Genomic DNA, 20,851 nt, shown 5'->3' on the forward strand with positions numbered 1-20,851 from the left:
TGTGTGTGTGTGTGTGTGTGTGTGTGTGTGTGTGTGTGTGTGTGTATGTGTGTGTGAGAGAGAGAGAGAGAAGAAAGGAAAGATGAGAGGAGTGTTCCTCATTCTCATTTCATCTCAGAACTGTGAAGCACTGTCCAAAAGGGTGTTGTTAACAGAAGAGCAACACTGGGGTTCAGAGATGCCGAACGTTCTGCTCAATAATTGATCCTAAGAATGAGATCACCTGGTTACTTAAAATGTGATACATGAAGCAAAAGGCAAGTTTCGCTTTGCAGCACAGCTGTCAGCCCTGCCACCAAGTCATGCTCCTGCTGAATCTACTTTAATGAATAAACCAAGCAGAGTTTATAACTGATGGCCGGACCCGCCAGGGACTCCTGCCATTGCAAGTAGTGTGTTCTGGAGAATAGGTTAAACATTACTCTCCTAATTGTGCTGGCACAGTTCATTTGCTGCCTTAGCAGATCATCTCTGTACCGGGTAGAAGGAAAGAGCATGGGCTTTGGAGCAGGGCCCAGCCCCGTCAGGGTCTGCCTGTGCCATGTGGCCTGGGGTGAGTTGCTTGTTGTCTCTGAGCCTTGGTTTCTTCATTTGGAGACATGAGAAGACCCCAGGTTCTGAAGGCTTGTTCGGAGGATTTGACTGGCCCATGTTTATAAGCCACAAGATGTATTGTCTGAGGTGGGTGACAATTTCTCCCTCCTCCAAGTTCAGGTGTTCCTGCCTCAGCAGTGAGATGTGGTATATCCATATGTCCCGGGATGAGAAGCTGTCCTCAGCCCTGTCCAATAGCTCTCCCTCCTCTGCCTGTACAGAGAAAGAGAAAGATCCCAAGTATTGGCGAGACCAAGCTCAGCAGACCCTGAAACACGCCCTGGGACTTCAGAAGCTCAACACCAATGTGGCTAAGAATGTCATCATGTTCCTGGGAGATGGTGAGGCCTGGGGGTCCGAGGGAGGGGCCGGATGGGCACCTGGGCAGGAGCCCAGGAGCCAGGCTGGGTGAAAGGAGCCATGTAGAATGACTGGGGCTCTGTGGGGATGAGGGGCCCAGGCTGTGGCCTCAACAGGTGGGCTTTGCCAGGCAATCTCCAAGGGCCTGGGAGGGAAGGGAGGGAGGAGCCACCTGTCACATTTGCAGAGCCATGCCTGGTACCACTGCCCCAGTCTGCCTTGGCGGCAAACTAGAGAGCTCTGGGGACCCGAGAAGGCTGGCTGAAGAGGCAGGGAGCCCAAAACTGAGGCCCCCACTCCCCACCGCAGGGATGGGCGTCTCCACAGTGACAGCCGCCCGCATCCTCAAGGGTCAGCTCCACAACAACCCCGGGGAGGAGACCAGGCTGGAGATGGACAAGTTCCCCTTCGTGGCCCTCTCCAAGGTGAGCCCCAGCCCCAGCCCGCCTGGACCAAGCCACCTACCTCTCAGTGTGGCAGCATGGAGGAAGGAGCAGGGGCATGGGGCCCACCAGCCCCTTGGAAGCCTGCAGTGGGCCTTGTGGGGCCATCAGACCTCCTGGTCCCCGTGGCCCCACTCCCAAGTGAGGAGGGCAGCAGCTCCTTCCCAAGACTTGTTTTGAGACTTTTAACTCACTGATTTAAAACAAAAAAACAAGCCGAGCAAAGTGGCTCAGCCTGTAATCCCGCGCCTTTGGGAGGCTGAGCCCGCAGGTTCGAGACCCGCCTGGGCAACTTGGTGAGACCTCATCTCTACAATAAATCAAAAAATTAGCTGGGCGTGGTAGCGCGCACCTGTAGTTCCAGCTACTTGGAAGGCTGAGGTGGAAGGATCACGGAGCCCGGCAGGTCGAGGTTGTGGTGGCCGGGGGCGGCCACTGCACTCCAGTCTGGGTGACAGAGTGAGACTCTAACTCAAAAAAACCCCAAAAAACAAAAAAGCAAAAAACAAAAAACAAACAAAACCCTTTACTAGAGTATAACATACAAAGGAAAAGGGCGCAGGTGTACAGCTTAACTTTTCACAAACTGCCACATCTGCTTAACTACCACTCTGGTCAAACAGCTGAACAGCAGCCAGAGGTCCCCTCGAGCCCCACTCTAGCCCAGAACCCCCTCCCCACTGTCCACCCAGAGCCCCCTTCCCACCGTCCTGACTTCTAGCACCATGGATTGGTTGTGACTGCTTTTGTAGTTTACTTAGTTTATTTTTCTTAGAGATAGTCTCACTGTGTCACCCAGGCTGGAGTGCAGTGGTGTAATCATAGCTCGCTGCAGCATTGAACTCCTGGGCTCAGTGGTTCCTCCTGCCTCAGTCTCCTGAGTAACTGGTACTATAGGTACATGCCACCGTGCCTGGATAATTTTTAAATTTTTTGTAAAGAGGGAGATCTCGCCATGTTTCCCTGGCTAGTCTTGGACTCTTGGCCTTAAATGATCCTCCTGCCTTGACCTGCCAAAGCCCTGGAATTACAGGCATGAGCCATTGTGTCCAGCTATGGTTTTGTTATTTTATATAAGCAGAATCACACAATGTACAGTTGCCCCTCAGTATCCATGGGGGACAGGTTGCAGGACCCCCTGCTGATACCAAAATCCACAAATGCTCAAGTCCTTTATATAAAATGGCAGAATATTTGCATATAATCTATACATACCCTCCTATAAACTTTAAATTGTCTCTAGATCACTTATAATACCTAATACATTATAAATGCAATGTAAGTAATTATACTGAATTGTTTTGGAGTAATGACATGATAAGTCTGTGCATGTTCAGTACAGATGCAGTTTTTTTCCCAAATATTTCTGAACTGTGGTTGGTTGAATCCATGAATGCAGAATCCACAGTGGTGGAGGGCCAACTGTGTTTTCTTTTCCATGCAGTTCTAGTTCCTTCATTCTCTCCCAAGGCAGTTCATGAAGCTAATTTGATTATAGGCAGACCGCAGAGATCCTTCCGGATTTTTCCCAGGCCACTGCAATAAAGTGAACACGGAGGCGCAGCACATGAGTTTTTTGGCCTCCCAGTACATATAAAAGTTATATTTCCACCATACTGTGACATGTGCAATAGCATCATTAGTGCCATACCTTAACTAAAAAGACTTTATTGATAAAATGCTAATAAAGCAAACTTTCACTGTTGGAAAAATGGGACTGATAGACCTGCTTGACATGGGGTTGCCACAGACCTTCACTTGGTGAAAAACACAGTACCTGTGAAGCACGGTGAAGCAAAAGCACACCACAGTGAGGTATGCCTGTTCTGCTGTGAGATGTCCAGCGTGGTGTGTGCCAGCGGTTGCTGTCAGTGGTGGTGGTGGTGGTGGTGGTGTGATGACCTCCACCAGACACTTTCTCAGGCCAGGGCTCACTTCCCAAGGACCAGCAGGGGCTGTCTGTGCCTTCCAGCCGCTCTCAGGCTAATGGGGAGGGAAGACAGGTAACTCTCTCATGGTCTCCACTAGACGTCTGAGCGGATGGTGGCACAGGGAGAGAAGGCAGCGCCAGCCTCCCAGCCCCACCTTCCTCTTCTTTGTTCCCCTCCCCCTCTCTTTCCCCCCACTCCTTCAAGAAGCCCCCCTCTTTCTCCAGGACCCCCCTGGTCCCCTACCCCTTGCTGGCTCCTGCAGACCCAAAGAGGCCTCTGCTGACCCCACCTGCTTCCTGAATGGTGACAGGATGCAGGCAGCAAAGTGATCCTGTGACTCCGGGGGACCCCAGTGAGTCGCGGGGCTCCGGCAAGGCTGCCAGGGCCTCTCTGTGTCCCTCGTGCCCAAGTCCTGTGGCGTGAGTGGAGGCAGGTGGGTGGCAGTGAGGCCAAGGCCTGACCATCCCCTGACCCTCCTCTCCCACCCACCTACAGACATACAACACCAACGCGCAGGTCCCCGACAGCGCAGGCACCGCCACTGCCTACCTGTGTGGGGTCAAGGCCAACGAAGGCACCGTGGGGGTGAGCGCGGCCACCGAGCGCTCCCGGTGCAACACCACCCAGGGCAATGAGGTCACCTCCATCCTGCGCTGGGCCAAGGATGCTGGTGAGCAGCAGCAGGGGACGGGGCCCGGCTCTGCGACCTGTCTGGGCCTCAGTCTTTCCAACTGTCCTATGGGGAGAGGGTAGAGAAAAATGATCTCTGGGGCTCCCGGCTCTGACGCTCTGGGTGTCAAGATAGTCACAGGGTTCCTTCTGTGACAGGGAAGGCTAGTGGGTCAAGGGTTCTGGTCCCAGTTCATTTCCCTGAGTCTGTTCCTTGGACTATAAAATGGGTGTGAAACCGAAGCCGCCTCCTAGGTCTGGTGTGAGGAGGATGAAGTCCTACCCGAGCCAGCCCTGGGGGGTTCGGTAAATGCCTGCTCCTTCTCCCTTTCTTTCCGGGAATCTGGAGACCTGGCTCACCCCTCCAGGAACATTGGGGTCAAGGGACACAGGTGAGGGAACCCCACTCCACCTGAGATCCCTTGGGGGCCTGTGGGCTCATTGATAAGGAGATTTCAGCCCAGGTGCTCATAGCTCACTGGCCCTCAGGGTGTGGGAAGAGGGGCACAGAGACAGTGTCCCCATCTCCCTCTTGGTACAGATAGGGAGACTGAGATCCAGGCAATCAGTGGAAGTGACAGGAAGCCAGTCTTTAGCGAGAGGAGGGAGAGAGTGAGGTGGAGAAGGCAGCTGGACACCCCACAGCTGCAGTCAAAGCCAACCCCCACCTTCCACCCCCAGGGAAATCCGTGGGCATTGTGACCACCACGAGAGTGAACCATGCCACCCCCAGCGCCGCCTACGCCCACTCGGCCGACCGGGACTGGTACTCGGACAACGAGATGCCCCCAGAGGCCCTGAGCCAGGGCTGCAAGGACATCGCCTACCAGCTCATGCACAACATCAGGGACATCGATGTGAGTGCGGGAGTGCTGCTAGGCAGGGATTGGAGGGGCGGAGCCTCTGGGGGACAGGAGGCCTCAGGCCTAGGCTGGCCCAGGACAAGCAGCCGGCCTGGCTCCCCGGCACCTGGGAGGGCTCCCAGCCCATTAGGGGATTTGCGGTCGGGGCAGGCAGGCACTGTAGGATTTCTCTGCGGTGAGGCTGCAGGGTGAGCCCTCATGTGACCGCCACCACACCCCCAAGAACCAGGCATCCAGGGATTATTCCATAGGTTGGAGCCTGGTGCTATGCCCCACCCCCATCCCACCCCTCCATGAGGGCCTATTTGGTGGGGGGACCCACACTTAACCAGCATTTCTGGAGAAGAACTGGTGTATACAGTGGTTAGTGCGTGCTTCGTATGTAAACTTCCTGTCTTCCAGTCCTTGCCAGCCTTTTGCTAGCTGTGTGGTCTTGGGTCAGCCACTGACCCTCCCCGAGCCTTCCCTTTCGTGTCCCCTTTGTGAACTGAACCTGTCTTGTAAGCCCATCAAAAGAACGGAATAAGACCATCCCTGCAGAGTTCAGCACAAGGCTGACCCTTAGCGAGGATGCAGGAAGCAGCCATGTGTACGTGTGAGCCAAATGTCCTCTCCCTGAAACATGCTTTGACACGTCGGGTGGGTCATGTTGGCAGACGCTGTCCATCTGATGCTCAGACAGATCTCTCTTTTCTATTCTTAAGTGAGAACTTCTGACTCATTCTTTTTCAGGCTTTTATTACCTGCTGTAGGGGCTGGGGAGGGGGTTGGGGGACTTTGGCCTGTGATCCTGGAACGAGGACTTGGTGAGGCTCAGGTGAGCCCCCAGCCCAGAGTGACCCTCACCTCTTTCTCCCACCACCAGGCAAACTCGCCTGCCCTCTGCCCTCCAGGCAACGCCTCCACTCCCAATATCCAGGTACCACCTGGCCTCTCTGCCAGCCACCACTTCCCTTTTCCAAGTAGTGGGTTCAGCACCCCGTTTCAGGAAGTGCTGTTGACCCTCTGTGAGCAGGAATCAGAGGCAAAGCCACCCATCCCACCCTGGCTTCGCCGTCCCTTGACATGTGACCTGGGGCAAGTCCCTTCCCTTCTCAGGGCTTCAGTTTCCCCACCTGTGTGACAAAAACAGAGAGCCACATCTGCCTCCTCCCAGGGCCGCTGGAGGCCGTGATGAGGTCATGGATGTGAGAACATTTGTTGTACAAGCGCAGGGTGTAATTACACAGGGGCTGTCCTCAGAGGGGTTGGCACGGGCAGCGGCGGACAGGAGCTTAAGGGAAAACCAGAGGGGAGAGATGTTTCAGGCGGGGTGAGGTGGGTGGGTGTGAGCCAGGGAATGAGAAGGAAGGATGCCCCAAATGAGGACCACCCCCTCCTCTCACCCTCCTCTTCCTCTCCCAGCCCCTCTGTCCTTCCATCATCACCGCCCCTAAGCCCCCCAGTCCCTAGGCTGCACATGAAACAAAAATCCTGGTGTCCGCCCTGAAAATAAATATCTGTTGCTTAAAAAAAAAAAGAGAGAGAAAAAGAGAAAGAAAGAAAGACACAAACCCAAACCCCAAAGCCAAACATCAAGTCTGTTATTTGGGAATTTAATGAGCCCGTGTGCAGTCCCAGCTGGGGCTGGGAACTGTGAGGTTCCAGGCAAGAAGATTGGGGGCTTCGTCTTCCACTCGGCAAATGCCAAGGGGTCAGGTTCTGTGGGAATCAAGTGGGGGGGGGGGCCTGGGACCCGTGACCTGGGGTCCCCTTCCCCTTCTTCCCCACACAGCCCGCCCGCACCCTGAGCTCCAGGCTGCAGCTGAGAGCAAGGATGTTGCCTCTCTGGAAAGACTGTTCTCTGTTCCTGGCAGCAGGAAATCCTTCCTGCCTCTGGCACTGGGGCCTGCACTGGGTGACTGCATTCCTCCTGGTGCAGTCTTGGGGGTAGATGTTAGTTCTATTTTATGGGCAAGGAGACTGAGCTCAGAGAGTCTAGGTGGCAGGCCTTTGGCCGGAAAGCAAGAGTCAGGGTTCAAGCTCCTGTCTGACTCAAGCCCACACCTTTCCAGGTGCCCATGAGCCAGGCTGGTTCTGGAGTGCCTTATCCCCTCTACCACCATCCTGGGCTTCTGCTCCCTCTCCATCCGCACAAGCTGGGTTCTGAGCTGGGAAATAGGCTGAAAGGTAGAACAGGGGCTTACAGATGCCAGGCCTGGGATGGAAGATCCGGGGCCAGCCTCAGCCAGGTCCAGCTCTCCCAAGGTGTCGACCAGGGGCAGCGGCCTGGGCTGGCGCCCGCGGTGACAGGAGGACACTGACGTGGTGGTCACTGCGGGCGGCTGCTGTTATGCTCTTGGCCCCTGTTTTAAAAATAGTCAGGACTTCAAACATGGACTCCCAAGGAAAACAAACAGCCCCGCGTCCGTCTGCCCGCACGCACCAGCCACGGCGGGTAAAATTAGCCTGGCGGTGACTACACAGCCAGGAGGCCCGGCCCCGCTGTTTGTCCAGGCTGCAGGAGGCTGGCTCCCAGCTGGGCTGCCCTGAAGACCTCCCTGGCTGCGGCCTCTCCCTGCACGCACTCTGCCTCTCACCGTGGGAGAGGAAACTCTGGGAGTTTCTGCCCTTGGCTCCACGGATGCTGCAGGGCCCTGGTGCCAGAGTCAGAGGAACTCTGGGTTCGAATCCTGGCTCTACCACTTACTGACTGTGTGACCTTGGGGAAAACACATTTCTGTGTCCATTTTTATTTATTTTATTTTATTTTTTAAATTAAAAAAATTTTTTTGAGTTGGAATCTCACTTTGTCACCCAGACTGGAGTGCAGTGGCCACTCGACCTGCTGGGCTCCGGCGATTCTTCCGCCTCAGCCTTCCAAGTAGCCGGAATTACAGGCATGCGCTACCACGCCTGGCTGATTTTTTGATTTATTGTAGAGATGAGGTCTTGCCGCCCACGTGGGTCTCGAACCTGTGGGCTCAGGCAATCCACTCACCTCAGCCTCCCAAAGGCGTGGGATTACAGGCTGAGCCACCGAGCCTGGCTGTGTCCATTTTTAAATTTGGAAAATGAGTGACATAGGGTTCCTTGGCATGAAATTGAGTAAGAAGGTTTCTTCAGAGCTTGGTGTCTGACACCCAGCAAGTGCTATATAAATGGTCTTAGCTATTTACAAGTGGGAGTTACGTGTCAGCCTTCTGGAAGGCCAAGTAGGGTAGGCTATCAGTAGCTCCAGTAGTTCATCCAGAAGCTCTAAACCATAGTCCAGAGAGGCTCATGGTTTCATCACCCAAATGGAAAGTGAGGCCCAGAAAGGACAGAACCCCAGATACACTGAGCTGGGAAGGACACGCTGTCCCCAGGGACTCCAGGAGGCCATTGTCCAGGCCAGGGCTTTGGGGGCTTCTGGGCATCTTGGAGCCCTGTGGAACAGATGGTTCCTGTCCCCTCTAGGTGATCATGGGAGGTGGCCGGAAGTACATGTACCCCAAGAATAAAACCGATGTGGAGTATGAAATGGATGAGAAGGCCAGGGGCACGAGGCTGGATGGCCTGGACCTCATTGACATCTGGAAAAGCTTCAAACCCAGACACAAGGTAGCCTGTTCAGGGGTTGAGAGGTGGCCTGGAGTGGGAGGCCCCTCTCTGAGTCTGCGTTCTGCTCTATAAAATGGGCACCATCCTGCTTCCCTCCATGGGCTCAGTGGTCTAAGAGATGTGAACCAGCGCATAATGGGTCAATTTCTTCCCCCAGGGGAGGGCACCAGGGAGAGGCTGGGATGGGGAGGGGGCTGGGCCAGGGTCGCCCTGAGTACCTATGGTGTGGGGGGCCCTGGCTGGGCGTGGGGCACCCAGGATGAGTCAGATGGTCAAGGAGACAGGGAGCCTCAGGTGCCTGGATGAGAGAAGCCTGGGCCTGGGGGTGCCCCAGAGGAGAGAGACCACAGGGAGGGCCTGAGAAGCCCCAGGCAAGTAGGGGGGCAGGATGGAGGAGGCAGCCTGGATCGGTGGGTGGAGGGCACCGGTGGCCCAAGTGCGCAAGCCGCGGGTGAAGTGAGGAGCCCCTCTCCAGGCATGCCCCTTGGCCTCAGCTGGGAGGGGATGGCTGGGGAAGGAGGCTAGAGTGGCCCCTGGCCCTTTAAATCTGTGCTGCCGGCCAGGGGCAGCTGGGGTCTGGAAATGACTGTGGTCAGGGCTGAAGACAGTGGGGAGCAGCCTGGCAGCCACTTTGATGTCACTCTGGGGTTGGGTTTCTCTGAGTTCCAGCACTGGCCCCGGGGAGGCCTCGTGGGATGGGGCTGGGCCAGGAACGGGGTGGGGGCAGGGTCTGGGGAAAGGCCCCCACGGGTGCCTGAGGCTGTGGAAGCGAGCGGCTCTGAACCCTTGCCTTCCCTCTGAGTCAGCTCAGGCTGGACCAGAGCGCCTTTCCCGCCCAAGACACCCCCCTCTCAGCCTCAGTTTCTCTACATGGCACATGGGACCAGAGCTTAGTCCTTTTTGCCCAGGCGGGGTACTTACCCAGGAGTTCAGACCATGGCCCTGAGCTTGGCCAGATAGAGTGTCACAGTCGGGGCCCACATGGGCGATGCACCCCTAGAAAATCATGCCTTAGAGTGGATTCTAGAGTCAGTTTCACTCAGTAGCTATGCAGTCGGTGTGCCTCATTGTCCTTATCTGCAAAATGGGTCTAATGGTACCTACCTTGCAGGGAGAGAACACAGGAGAGCCACCTCCATGAAGTGGGGGTGAGGCCGAGGCCCACTTGCTTACCCTCCCCACCCTCCTTTTCACAGCAGGGTTTTCCTCTGAGCTTTGAAAACTACTGCTACCAATGTGACGACCCAGAGAGGGCAGCGGGCTCTCCTAAATCCACATGGCTGGTTCCTGGCAATGCCAGGACTCCCAGTTCAGGCCCTACATGGTGCTGTCTCCAGGCCGAGCCTGGTCTTTATGTCTTGAGGAAGCAGCCCCTCCTTTATCTCCCCTCCTAGATGGGGTCCCCAAGGCAGAGCTGGGACTTGGCTTCCTCTCTGGCTCTCCACGGCCCACAGAACACAAAGCCTGCACCCTTCAATAGCACTTAAGGCCTCTCAAGACCCTTGTCTGCCTCTTCTTTGTCCCATGATCCCTCCTGCTGTGAATCCTCCTCCCTGACCCCAAGATGATCAATTCCTACTTCAGGGACCCATTAGAAGGTCACCTCCACCAGGAAGCTCTCCTTGATCCTGCCTCTCAGTTCACGGTGCCCCTGGTATCAGAATTCTCATCATCCTGCATTATATCTGTTTATTTGTCACTTCTCGAGGTCAGGGATGGTGGGTCCTCAGGAAGGAATTGTTCAATGACAGAAGGAAACATGCCCCAGACTCAGATCAGCTGGGGTCAGTCCTTCCATCTCACCCCAGCCCTGGCATGTGCTGACACAGGCCCTTGCTCCTAGCACACTCACTTCATCTGGAACCGCACCGAACTCCTGGCCCTTGACCCCCACACCGTGGACTACCTCTTGGGTAAGTGGCGGGGACACATGACTGGGAGCCTAGTGGCGAGGCTGTGTGAGGCCAGCACCCAGGTCAAGGCACCAGCCCAGTCCCACTTAGAGGCCTATGCCCTTGGGCTCCAGGACCTGGGAGGGACTAGGAAGGGAGTTCTGGTTCCTGGAATTAGGCCTCAAATCTGCTGGCCATGCAGGGGGATTGACCCCATGGGGCTCAAGGAGAAACTGAGGCTCAGAGAGGGCATGACCTGCAGCCTTCAGCACAGCTAAGATGCGGCACCAGCCAGGCAGGTGGGGACCCTGGCTGGAAACTGGGGCTCAAACAGCTCCCAGGCTGTGGAGTCGGGGGACCTGGAGACAGCTCTACTGTATGCATGGCTAGGGCAGAAGCCACCGTTCTGCCTTTGCTGGTGCTCATGGATGGCTCCATCTCCCACCCCGGGAATGGGGAGCAGGTGAAGGCCCAGGAAAGCTCTAGGCTTGGTGGAATACAGAAGCCCTGGGCACCAGCACGCAGACATCCCCCTCTTTCCCAGCTGGCTGTTGGCCCAGCAAGTAGGGACAAAATCTCCTGCCCACATTCCCCAAGGAGTACGGCTCTGGGTCTGGGTGTGTCACTGGAGATTGTGGGCTCAGAGCTGTATGCCCTCTGGGCACACGCACATAGCCCCCTGCTCCCGTGGGCTACGCAGCGCACACCTGGGGCCATATACAGGCTGTGAAGAGCTGTGCGTGTACGTATGGTGTGGTGGTTCTTCTATGAATCTTAGAGGCAGAGTGCTGGGTTCAAATCCTCCTCCATGCTGTGTGACTTTGGGCAAATGGCTGCTCCCCTGTGCCTCAGCTTCCTCTTCTATAAAGTAGGGATAGTGGCTCTTCTGTAAAATGGAGAATGTGATTGGGCCTGCCTCAGGGGTGTCATGAGCATTACATGAACTCATGCGTTGCGCAGGTTATCGCAAATTATCGCAAAATGTAGCAGTCTAAAACAAGAGTAAAAGAATTTTTAAAAACTGAAAAAATAAAACAACCCAAGAGTAAACATGTGGTACTGTACATAGTTGCTTTGGGTCAGCAATTTGGGGGTAGCTAAGCTGAGCCTCTCATGAGGCTGTGGTCATCGGAAGGCTTGACTGATGCTGGAATGTCCATGATGGCTCACCCGTGTGGTAGGCAAGCTGGTCTAGCTGTGGGCGGGAGGTCTTGGTTCTCTGCCACAGGGATCCCTCCACAGAACGACTTGAGTGTCCTTACAACATGGTGGCTGGCTTCACCCAGAGACCCAAGACTATGCATGGCAGAAGCCACAGCGTTTTATGCCCTGGCCTTGGAAATCCCACACCGTCATTGCAGTGGAATTCTGTGGGATGCAAAAGCTAGCTCCAGTTACTGTGGGGGACCACACAAGGGCGTGAATTCCAGTGGCCAGGGGTTACCGGGCGCCATCTTGGAGGCCAGCCCCTCCCTGCTTCCAAAGCACTTGTAGAGCGTGTGGCACAGAGGGAGCTCTCTGTTCATTGGAGTGATTGTTTGTGCACATGCTCACAGAAGGGCCTTGTGTTCCGGAAGGTCACCAGGCCAGAAACACCAGCATGGGACCCACCTGGAAGCTTGTAACATGGGCAAGTGAGATAACCAAGCCCAGTGAGCTGAAGGGACAGTGGCCTCAAACCTGCTGTTTGGCCACTGTGCCCTTCTAACCCAACCTGTAGATGTGCCCACGTCCAAGCTGTCCCACTGCATCCCAGCCACAGTTGACAAGGCATGCCTTAGGACCATGGTGCTATGTCCTGAGCCCACAGGCTGGAGATACACTGATGGACTTGAGTTCCAAATCTATCACTTCCCAACTGAAAATGCAATTAGGGAACACCTCTGAGCCTCAGTCTCCTCCTCTGTTAAATGGGCACGTTGATCTCCCCTCACCATGGTGACTGTGAAGGTAAAACGAATTGTGGGCCGGGCTCGGTGGCTCAGCCTGTCATCCCAGCACTTTGGGAGGCCGAGGTGAGTGGATTGCCTGAGCCCGTGGGTTTGAGACCCGTCTGGGCAACTTGGCGAGACCTCATCTCTACAATAAATCAAAAAATTAGCCAGGCGTGGTAGCATATGCCTGTAGTTCCAGCTACTTGGAAGACTGAGGCAGAAGGATCGCTGAAGCCCAGCAAGTCGAGGCTGCGGTGGCCGGGAGTGGCCACTGCACTCGTCTGAGTGACAGAGTGAGACTCCAACTCAAAAAAAAAAGGAATTGTCCACACAATTTTGGGCCTACAAGAGCCGCACAGATAAGGTTCTTCCTCTATACTATACTCTACCCCCAAGTTGGGTGTGAGGAGTCTGTGTCCCCAAAACACCTGGGTTCTTTGGGATCTTCCTAGCAAGGTCACGGTCTCTCATCACGCGTGGCCTCCTTGCGTGTCCTCAGGTCTCTTCGAGCCAGGGGACATGCAGTACGAGCTGAACAGAAACAACGTGACTGACCCGTCGCTCTCTGAGATGGTGGAGGTGGCCATCCAAATCCTGAAGAAGAACCCCAAAGGCTTCTTCCTGCTGGTGGAAGGTAGGGAACCCAGGCCTCCTGGGAGGGGGGCGTCTGGAAACATGACCCTGGCATTGGGATGGGACGGTCCTGCTCTCCAGGAGAGTTGACTGGTTTTGGGGTGAGGGCAGAAATCCCTTTGGGAGGATGCAGGTGGGGCAGAAGCTCCCAGCTCAGCAAGCTGTTTTTTGAGCATGGAGACAGCTTAACAGACTCACCAGTCCAGGAAGGCTTCCTGGGGGAAGAGGCAGGTTTCTTCTTTTTGAGAGTCTCTCTCTGAGACATGTCTCTGGAGGGATGGGCAGCCCTCAGCTTCACCCCTCGTAAAGCCAAATCCTAGCTCTCCCATGCTATGTGTGACATCCTGGAGGCCCTGGCGTCACTCTTGAGTTCTTGTCCTGGGGCTGCCCTCCGCTGGTGGTGTGACCACTACCTGCACATTTCTATTCAGGGAGTCCCAAAATAGTCCCCGCTCCTGGAAGGGCGATTGGCCTCCATTGTGTTCAGAGACATAAAGTACTTGGAACAGGACCCGACAAAAAATAAACCTTCTGCGTCTCTGGGATCCTTTTTGTGCTTACACAATAGCTGAGGCACTCACAATAGAAAGCGTGAGGAAGTGATACAGGTTCCAGAATCTTCCAGAGTTCTTTTTTTTTTTTTTTTTGAGTTGGAGTCTCACTCTGTCGCCCAAACTGGAGTGTAGTAGCATACTTCCAGCCACTACAGCCTCGACCTGCTGGGCTCCGGCAATCCATCCGCCTCAGCCTTCCAAGTAGCTGGAACTACAGGCGCGCGCCACCATGCCCGATTAATTTTTTGATTTATTGTAGCGATGAGGTCTTGTCAAGTTGCCCAGGCGGGTCTCGAACCCATGGGCTCAGGCAATCCACTCACCTCGGCCTCCCAAAATGTGGGATTACAGGCCGAGCTACTGAGCCTGGCCATCTTCCAGAGTTCTAACAGCCCTCGCCCTCTGTGGTTCCTCATGCTGCCTCGCTGAGCTCTGCATGTGTGTACACATGTGCACACGTGGACGTATTGCACACAGACACTCACCGCCCCGCCCACACTCGCACAAACCCCTCCACCTTGCAGAGGTGAGTGCCCATCAGCCTGGCTCGTCTGCTTTTTTGCCAAGCCCTGGGGTTCCCACTCCAGCACGGCGGTCTCGGCCTGGCCCTGAATAGGCCTCTGACGCCGAGGAAGCAGCCAGAAACCAGCAGTGGCGAGCACGGGCTCCCCTGGGAGCAATCCTCTTTGTGAGCAAGGCCAGGGCAGGCCCGCCAGACCAGCTGCTCCCAAAGCCACAACAAAGGGACGACCCGCCCTGCCAGCCGCCGGGCCAGTGGCAAGGCTCTGGCTGGTGGGAAGAGAGGGCTGCCTGGCGCCCGGGCTTGGGACCCTCGGAGCCGGGGGTGTCCAGCCAGGCAGCGCCCTCCTGCCAGAGTGGGAGGCGGTCCTCCGAGGTTGCAGGCCCTGTGCTCACCCGGAAGGAGGTGGCGTGGGGTCAGACTTCCGCGGGCTTTTATGGAACCTGCCACGGCCACTGCCTGAGCACTGAGGACTTGCCCTCCTCCGAGAGGGAGAAGCTCTGTGTTCCCTGCTTGGAGGGACGTGTTCAAGATGGAGGTGGGAAAGCTGAGTTCCAGGGGGAGTCGTGCCTGGATTCAGGCCTCGGCAGATCCCCTGTGTGTGCATCACCCCCACACTCCAGGCCTCAGCTCTTCATCTGTCAATGGGCTGATCTTACCCCTGCCTGCCCAGGATTGCTGTGTGGGGAGATGGGACGTTGGTTTGTTGTGCCGGGCACGTCGTAGGGTCTCTGCATGCCCCCTCCCCGCCTCCCTGAAGTCCCCCACGACTTCTGCAAGCAGCTGGGGAGACAGTGCTGGGAGCACGGTGGTGTGAACAGGAGCCAAGCTTCCCAGTTGGCGGGTCTGCTGTGACATCTTGGCCTTGCCCTCACACACACGCACTATTGGCCTGGGCCCTCCCTCTCGGACCTCCGAAAGGCGGAAGGGCTGTATCAGATGTCCAAGCGCGTAGGAGTACCTGGTGAAGGCCACTGATCTTCCCTATCAAAGAAGGATGAGGCCGGGCACAGTGGCTCAAGCCTGTAATCCCAGCACTTTGGGAGGCTGAGGTGAGGGGATTGCCTGAGCCCTTGGGTTTGAGAACAGCCTGGGCACGTGGTGAGACCTCATCTCTACAATAAATGAAAAAAAAATTAGCTGGGTGCGGTAGCACACACCTGTAGTTCCAGCTACTTGGAAGGCTGAAGCCGGTCAATGCTGGGGGGCTGTGAGTGTGGGTGCCACTGCACTCCAGCCTGAATGAAAGAGAGAGACTCCAACTCAAAAGAAATAAAATTAAATTAAAATAAAGGAAGAAGGGTGAGTTTGGCAGTCGTGTCACCGGGCTGGGGGTGCAGCTCTTCCTCCCCTCCCCCCTCACCCGAGGCTGTTCCTTGGTGTCCTAAGGAGGCAGGATCGACCATGGGCACCATGAAGGCAAAGCCAAGCAGGCCCTACACGAGGCAGTGGAGATGGACCAGGCCATCGAGCAGGCGGGCACCATGACCTCTACGGGAGACACCCTGACTGTGGTCACTGCTGACCACTCCCATGTCTTCACCTTTGGCGGATACACTCCCCGTGGCAACTCTATCTTTGGTAGGTGGGCCTCCATCGGGTGGGCGCTGGGCACTCCTGGGGCCTCCTGTCTGGCCATCTGGGAGCCCATCTAGGTGGGAAGACCCACAGACCCAGCGCATGGGGTCCTCTAGGTGGGACAGTTAAGGTGATGGTGGGCACGGGGTGAGGGGATGGAGTGAGATGAGTTCACGTTTGGGCGGATGGCTGGCAGCTGGGTGGCTGCATGGACGATGGGTGGGAAAGAAGGAGAGGGGAAAATGGGAGAGATGAGAGGTGGGTGAGGGGCGGAGAGGGTGGGTGGAAGGACAGATGGACGGATGGGGGAGTGTGGGCACGGTGAAACTTGGGAGCTGTTGGCTGAAGTAATAGGGCTTGGAAGGGGGCTTCATGGAGGGAAGCAGGCCCTTCAGAGAGGACCCTGGGGCTGCCAAGCCTCCAAGGAGCCCAGTTTGGGGGCCCGGGGACTATCCCGTAGTTCCCCCGTGACTCCGGCCACCTCCCCATGCAGGTCTGGCCCCCATGCTGAGTGACACAGACAAGAAGCCCTTCACGGCCATCCTGTATGGCAACGGGCCCGGCTACAAGGTGGTGGGTGGCGAGCGCGAGAACGTCTCCATGGTGGACTACGGTGAGATGACAGGACCAGGGCTGGGCGGAGCGGGTGCCCTTGGGGTGGCTTGGGACAGAAGGGAAGCTGTGGCCAATGTCGGGGTCTCAGAGTATCTAGGACTGGAGTCAGAACAACTTCGATTTAGATTGCTTTCTGAGATTTGGCAGCCCCGTGGCCTCAGCGTGCACCGTCATCTTCCTCAGCTCTGGTCTCCATAAACGGTTCTGCCCTCTAAGGTCATCTGAAAGGCTAAACGGGCCTGACGAGCCTCGCACAGTGCCTGGCCCGTGCAGATGCCTGAAGCGTTGCACTGTCATTTTTATTGGCTGCATAGTATTCTAATATGCCAGCCTTTGCAGTCCGTTCATCCAGTTCCATATTGTTGACTATTCGTTTGTTCTTGATGCCCGCAGTGGTCCCTGGGGACCTAGAGGCGCAGCCAGTGGTAAGAGTCTCCCTCTCAGCCCTTCCCTGCTAAGCCAGGCAACCCAGATGAGGTTAATTTTCTCAGTTGGGGGTTGAGAATGCAGGCTCTGGGCTCAGGCTCAAGTCCTGTGGCCACACTGAACCTGTCTCCTCTTCTATAAGACGGGAGGGAGCATTTGAGCCACCTGGGAAGGGGGCGGAGGGGCCGCGTGCAGGGGCCAGGCCCCTGGTGGGTCTCAGCGGGCGTTTCCTCTGGCCCACAGCTCACAACAACTACCAGGCGCAGTCCGCTGTGCCCCTGCGTCACGAGACCCACGGCGGGGAGGATGTGGCCGTCTTCGCCAAGGGCCCCATGGCACACCTGCTGCACGGCGTCCACGAGCAGAACTATATCCCCCATGTGATGGCATACGCGGCCTGCATCGGGGCCAACCTCGACCACTGCACCCCTGCCAGCTCGGCGGGTGGCCCTGCTCCAGGCCCCCTGCTGCTCCCGCTGGCCCTGCTTCCCATGAGCATGCTGTTCTGAGGGCCCAGGGCCTGGGCGCCCGCAAGCCCGCGACCAATGCCAACTCCCCGCTCCCGGTGCTGCCCCCGCCCGGCAGCCCACACCTCAAGGGGCGGCACGGCGGAGTCCTCAGCCTCTGCAGCTGCCAGAAAGGGGACCCAGGAAACCAAAGTCTGCCACCCGCCTCGCTCCCCTCTGGAATCCTGCAGGGGACCAGACCAAGTCCTGGCCCCCGGCCTTCGCCCCCTCCCCGCCGCCCTCTGGCCAACAGGGTAGGTTTCTCTCGGGCAGGCGGAGAGCACAGACTGCAGAAATTCTCAAAGCATCTTATTTTTCTAGCAAACATACTCCTCCAGACCCAGAGGTCCCGAAGCCTCCATGGAACATTTCAGATCTGACCCTCCCCCTCCCATCCCCTTCCCTCTGGACCCCCCCCAGGCCCTACCGTGTACAGGACCCTGTCCCCAGCCCAGCCTTCCCTGCAGGGGGACCAGGTGTCTCCTTGGGACCGGGTCTGTTCACCCTCTCACTTCAAGGCTGTCAGACTCCAAGGAAGCCTGCTCCCAGGCCTGGCCATCCAACCCAGGGTGGCCCGGGCTGGGAAGAGCAGCCTGGCAGGGCTTACGCCCCCTGGCTCTGAACACACATGCCAGCTTCTCTCTGAAGCAACTCTCCTGTTTGGAACAGCAGAAAAATTTTTTTTTCTCTTTTTGGTGGTGGTTAAAAGGGAACACAAAACATTTAAATAAAACTTTCCAAATACTTCTGAGGACAGAGCTGAGTCTTTGTGGTCAGTGAGAAAAAGACTGAAAAAGCTTATTTCTCTGGGAAGAACTAGCTTTGGGGTCGAGAGTACTGGCAGGGCAGGCAGGGGGGTAGGGACTCCTCCTGGCTCCGGGTCTTCACCACTTATTGCCTGAGTGACATGAGAAAAATTGCTTTGTGTCTCTGTGTCTCAATCTCCATATCTGCACAATGGGAGATAGCACCCTCCTGGGCTGCTGTGAGGATTAAGGAAGAGGGCCCTTGTGCCCCGAAACCTACACCGGGGGTACGAGAGGGGCCGGTGGCACCCCGAATGCATGGCACCCACAAATGGCACCACATACTCTGGCCCATTTCATTCATTCAACAGATACTGGGTGCGTGCCAGGCACTGCATCAGGGCTTAAGAACGTGAGCTGGCTGAGACGGATCTGCTCCCTGCCCTCACACTAGCTTAGCGAGCATCACCTTCCCCTTCCTGATGCTCACACGTGGGTGTGGGACTCAGGATCGCCCCTGACATTGGGGGTCCATGGTGCTGTCCAGGTCAGCTCCTCCTGCCTCACTGGAGTGACCATCCTTAGGTGGTAATCACGGCAACCAACCGGGCACTCATGACTCGCCAGGCTCTACTTGCCGCCTTTGGCGACGCACTGCGTCAATCCTCACCTGGGAGCAAGTCCCGTCACCCACATTCACAGACAAGGACTCCCAAGGTGTGGAAGCGGTGTGATTGCTCAAGAGACCCCAAGTCATGGAGCTAGGATTTGAATCCAGGCCTGTCCTCTTCCAAAGCTCTTGTATTTAGCGATGCCCTCTACTGGTTTATAAGGCACTTCCAACCTCCTGCCAAGGCAGAGTCTTCATGACTCAACACAACACACACCCGTTAAATATGAACTTGGAACACAAGAAACCACACGTCAGACGTGGACGCCCCTCAGAACTGAGAATGCAGACTGAAAAGATTTCTCTCTGAGTTTCCTAACAGTCCTGGCAAAAAGGGAAGCATAGCCAAGCAGATGCCGGGATAAGAATGTACCTATATTCAGACGTTCTTGCCAGGACCAAGCGATGCCTCATCTTGAACTGGACAGTGCAGTATTTTCAGATGTTGTTGACCATCATTGTGATTTTTGCCCTATCTCAGTCCTGCTGCTTCCTGAACACTTATTTAAATTCCCATTCAAGCAGTCGGTTTTTAAAAGCGCCCCATTACGGCCTGGACCAACTTCCATGTCTCAGGGTGTGCAAATCATGCTTTGCATCTTAGACTGGGCTTCCTCAGAGGCAGAACCTGAGACAAGAATCAGTACAAATTATAAGAGGAACCCAGAAGGCCCCGGGGCAGTGGGGGGAGTGGAGGAAGTGAGACAGGATTGGGAAGGAAACAGAGAAAGGGTGTGTCAGCAAGCAGGTGGCCCTTGTGGCCACCAGGGCTCACTCCCCAGGAGGACCGTACAGGAGATGCCCTTCAGAGGCATCCCATCCAGGCTGCCAGGGAGCTGGAGTAGTTCTTCCTCAACTCATCCCTCCTTGGCTAAGGGTCGTTCCTAGGAGGATTAATACTGGACAGACCGACAGCCCTTGTCAACTTTGGGATGCACTAATGGGGCGGAATGTGAGTCAGATGGGGCCACACCCCTGCTCCATCACCTTCTTGGTCCTATGGACTTGGGTAAAGGATCCAGCTTCCCTGACCCCTGTGCCTAGCAGCACCTGGCACACAGTGGGTACTCAGGACCCCATCAGGAGGAAGGAGGTCTTTCTGCCTGGCCTCGAGGCCATAGGGTGATGTGTCCTTAGAGAACCAGACATTACTTCCCAGATACCCAGACATGTCTTCCCATGTCTCCTTCACTCAGCTGGACCCCAAGTTGCTCCTCACCTTTTTTTTTGTTTTTTGGGGTTTTTTAATTTTTATTTTTTTAGTTGGTATCTCTCATTCTGTCACCTAGGCTATAGTACAGTGACATGATCATGACAATCACAGCACATCACAGTCTCGACCTCGTGGGCTCAGGCAATCCTTCTGTCTCAGCCTCCCTAGTGACTAGAGCTATAAGCATGAGCTACCTTACCTGGTTAGTTTTTAAATTTTTTTTGTAAAGACGAGGTCTCTCCAAGTTGCCCAGCCTGGTCTCAAACCCCTGGGCTCAAACGATTCTCCCGCCTTGGACTCCCAAAGTGCTGGGATTACAGGCATGCACCAACGCACCCAACCCACTCTGTGCTTTACTGTGGTGGGCCGTGAGTCCTAATCTGATCCAGGGGTTCAGGCACAGGTCCCAGCTCCACCCATGTCTGATTCCCATGGCCATGGAACTAGACTCTAAGGATGACAAACCCTCGGCACAAGGGTTTCCACTGCTCTCAGGAGGAAGGACAAAGGGGCTGGCCAACCCCCTCCTAGTCACTGAGACAAACCTGCCTGCCATTAAATATAAATCCAGCTGAGGTGAGTGGATTGCCTGAGCCTGCGGGTTTGAGACCCACCTGGGCAGGTGAGACCTCATCTCTACAATAAATCAAAAAAATTAGCCGGGTGTGGTAACGCGCGCCTGTAGTTCTTTCCAGCTACTTGGAAGGCTGAGACGGAAGGATCGCTGGAGCCCAGCAGGTCGAGGTTGCGGTGAACAGGAGCAGCCACTGCACTCCAGTCTGGGCGACAGAGTGAGACTCCAACTCAAAAAATAATAAATAAATAAATAAACAAACAAATAAATAAATAAAATAATTATAAATCCAGCCAGGCGCTCACACCTGTAATCCCAGCACTTTGGGAAGTGGAGGTAAGACCAACCTGGGCAACTTGGCGAGACCCTGTCTCTACAATAAATCCAAAAATTAGGCGGGCATGGTGGCGCGTGCCTGTAGTTCCAGCTACTTGGAAAGCTGGGGTAGAAGGACTGCCCAAGCCCAGCAGGCTGAGGCTGTGGTGGCTGTGAGCGTGCCACTGCATTCCAGCCTGGGCAACAGAGTGAGACTTCGACTCAAAAAAAAA

The 20,851-nt window shown here is 55.8% G+C and overlaps 1 protein-coding gene across 3 annotated transcripts in view; it reads left to right on the forward strand.

The window, feature by feature from the left end:
* ALPL (alkaline phosphatase, liver/bone/kidney) overlaps window positions 1-17,856 on the forward strand; it is a 22,039-nt gene extending 4,183 nt beyond the window's left edge. Inside the window, exons 2-11 of one of the 3 annotated variants that reach the window (XM_008062722.1) lie at window positions 816-935; window positions 1,264-1,379; window positions 3,824-3,998; window positions 4,679-4,854; window positions 8,299-8,442; window positions 10,286-10,355; window positions 12,768-12,902; window positions 15,365-15,556; window positions 16,047-16,166; window positions 16,838-17,856. In XM_008062722.1, the coding sequence (XP_008060913.1) occupies window positions 816-935; window positions 1,264-1,379; window positions 3,824-3,998; window positions 4,679-4,854; window positions 8,299-8,442; window positions 10,286-10,355; window positions 12,768-12,902; window positions 15,365-15,556; window positions 16,047-16,166; window positions 16,838-17,103 (1,514 nt within the window). In that variant the 3' untranslated portion in view covers window positions 17,104-17,856. Of the gene's footprint in view, window positions 1-801; window positions 936-1,263; window positions 1,380-3,823; window positions 3,999-4,678; window positions 4,855-8,298; window positions 8,443-10,285; window positions 10,356-12,767; window positions 12,903-15,364; window positions 15,557-16,046; window positions 16,167-16,837 lie in introns of those variants that run through there. The other 2 variants (XM_008062723.2, XM_008062724.1) reach the window with 2 other exon arrangements.
* The last annotated feature ends 2,995 nt before the right edge of the window (window positions 17,857-20,851 follow it).

The sequence above is a fragment of the Carlito syrichta genome, unplaced genomic scaffold (assembly GCF_000164805.1).
Source record: "Carlito syrichta isolate Samal-C Ts95f unplaced genomic scaffold, Tarsius_syrichta-2.0.1 Scaffold305805, whole genome shotgun sequence".
Classification (NCBI taxonomy): Eukaryota; Metazoa; Chordata; class Mammalia; order Primates; family Tarsiidae; genus Carlito; species Carlito syrichta.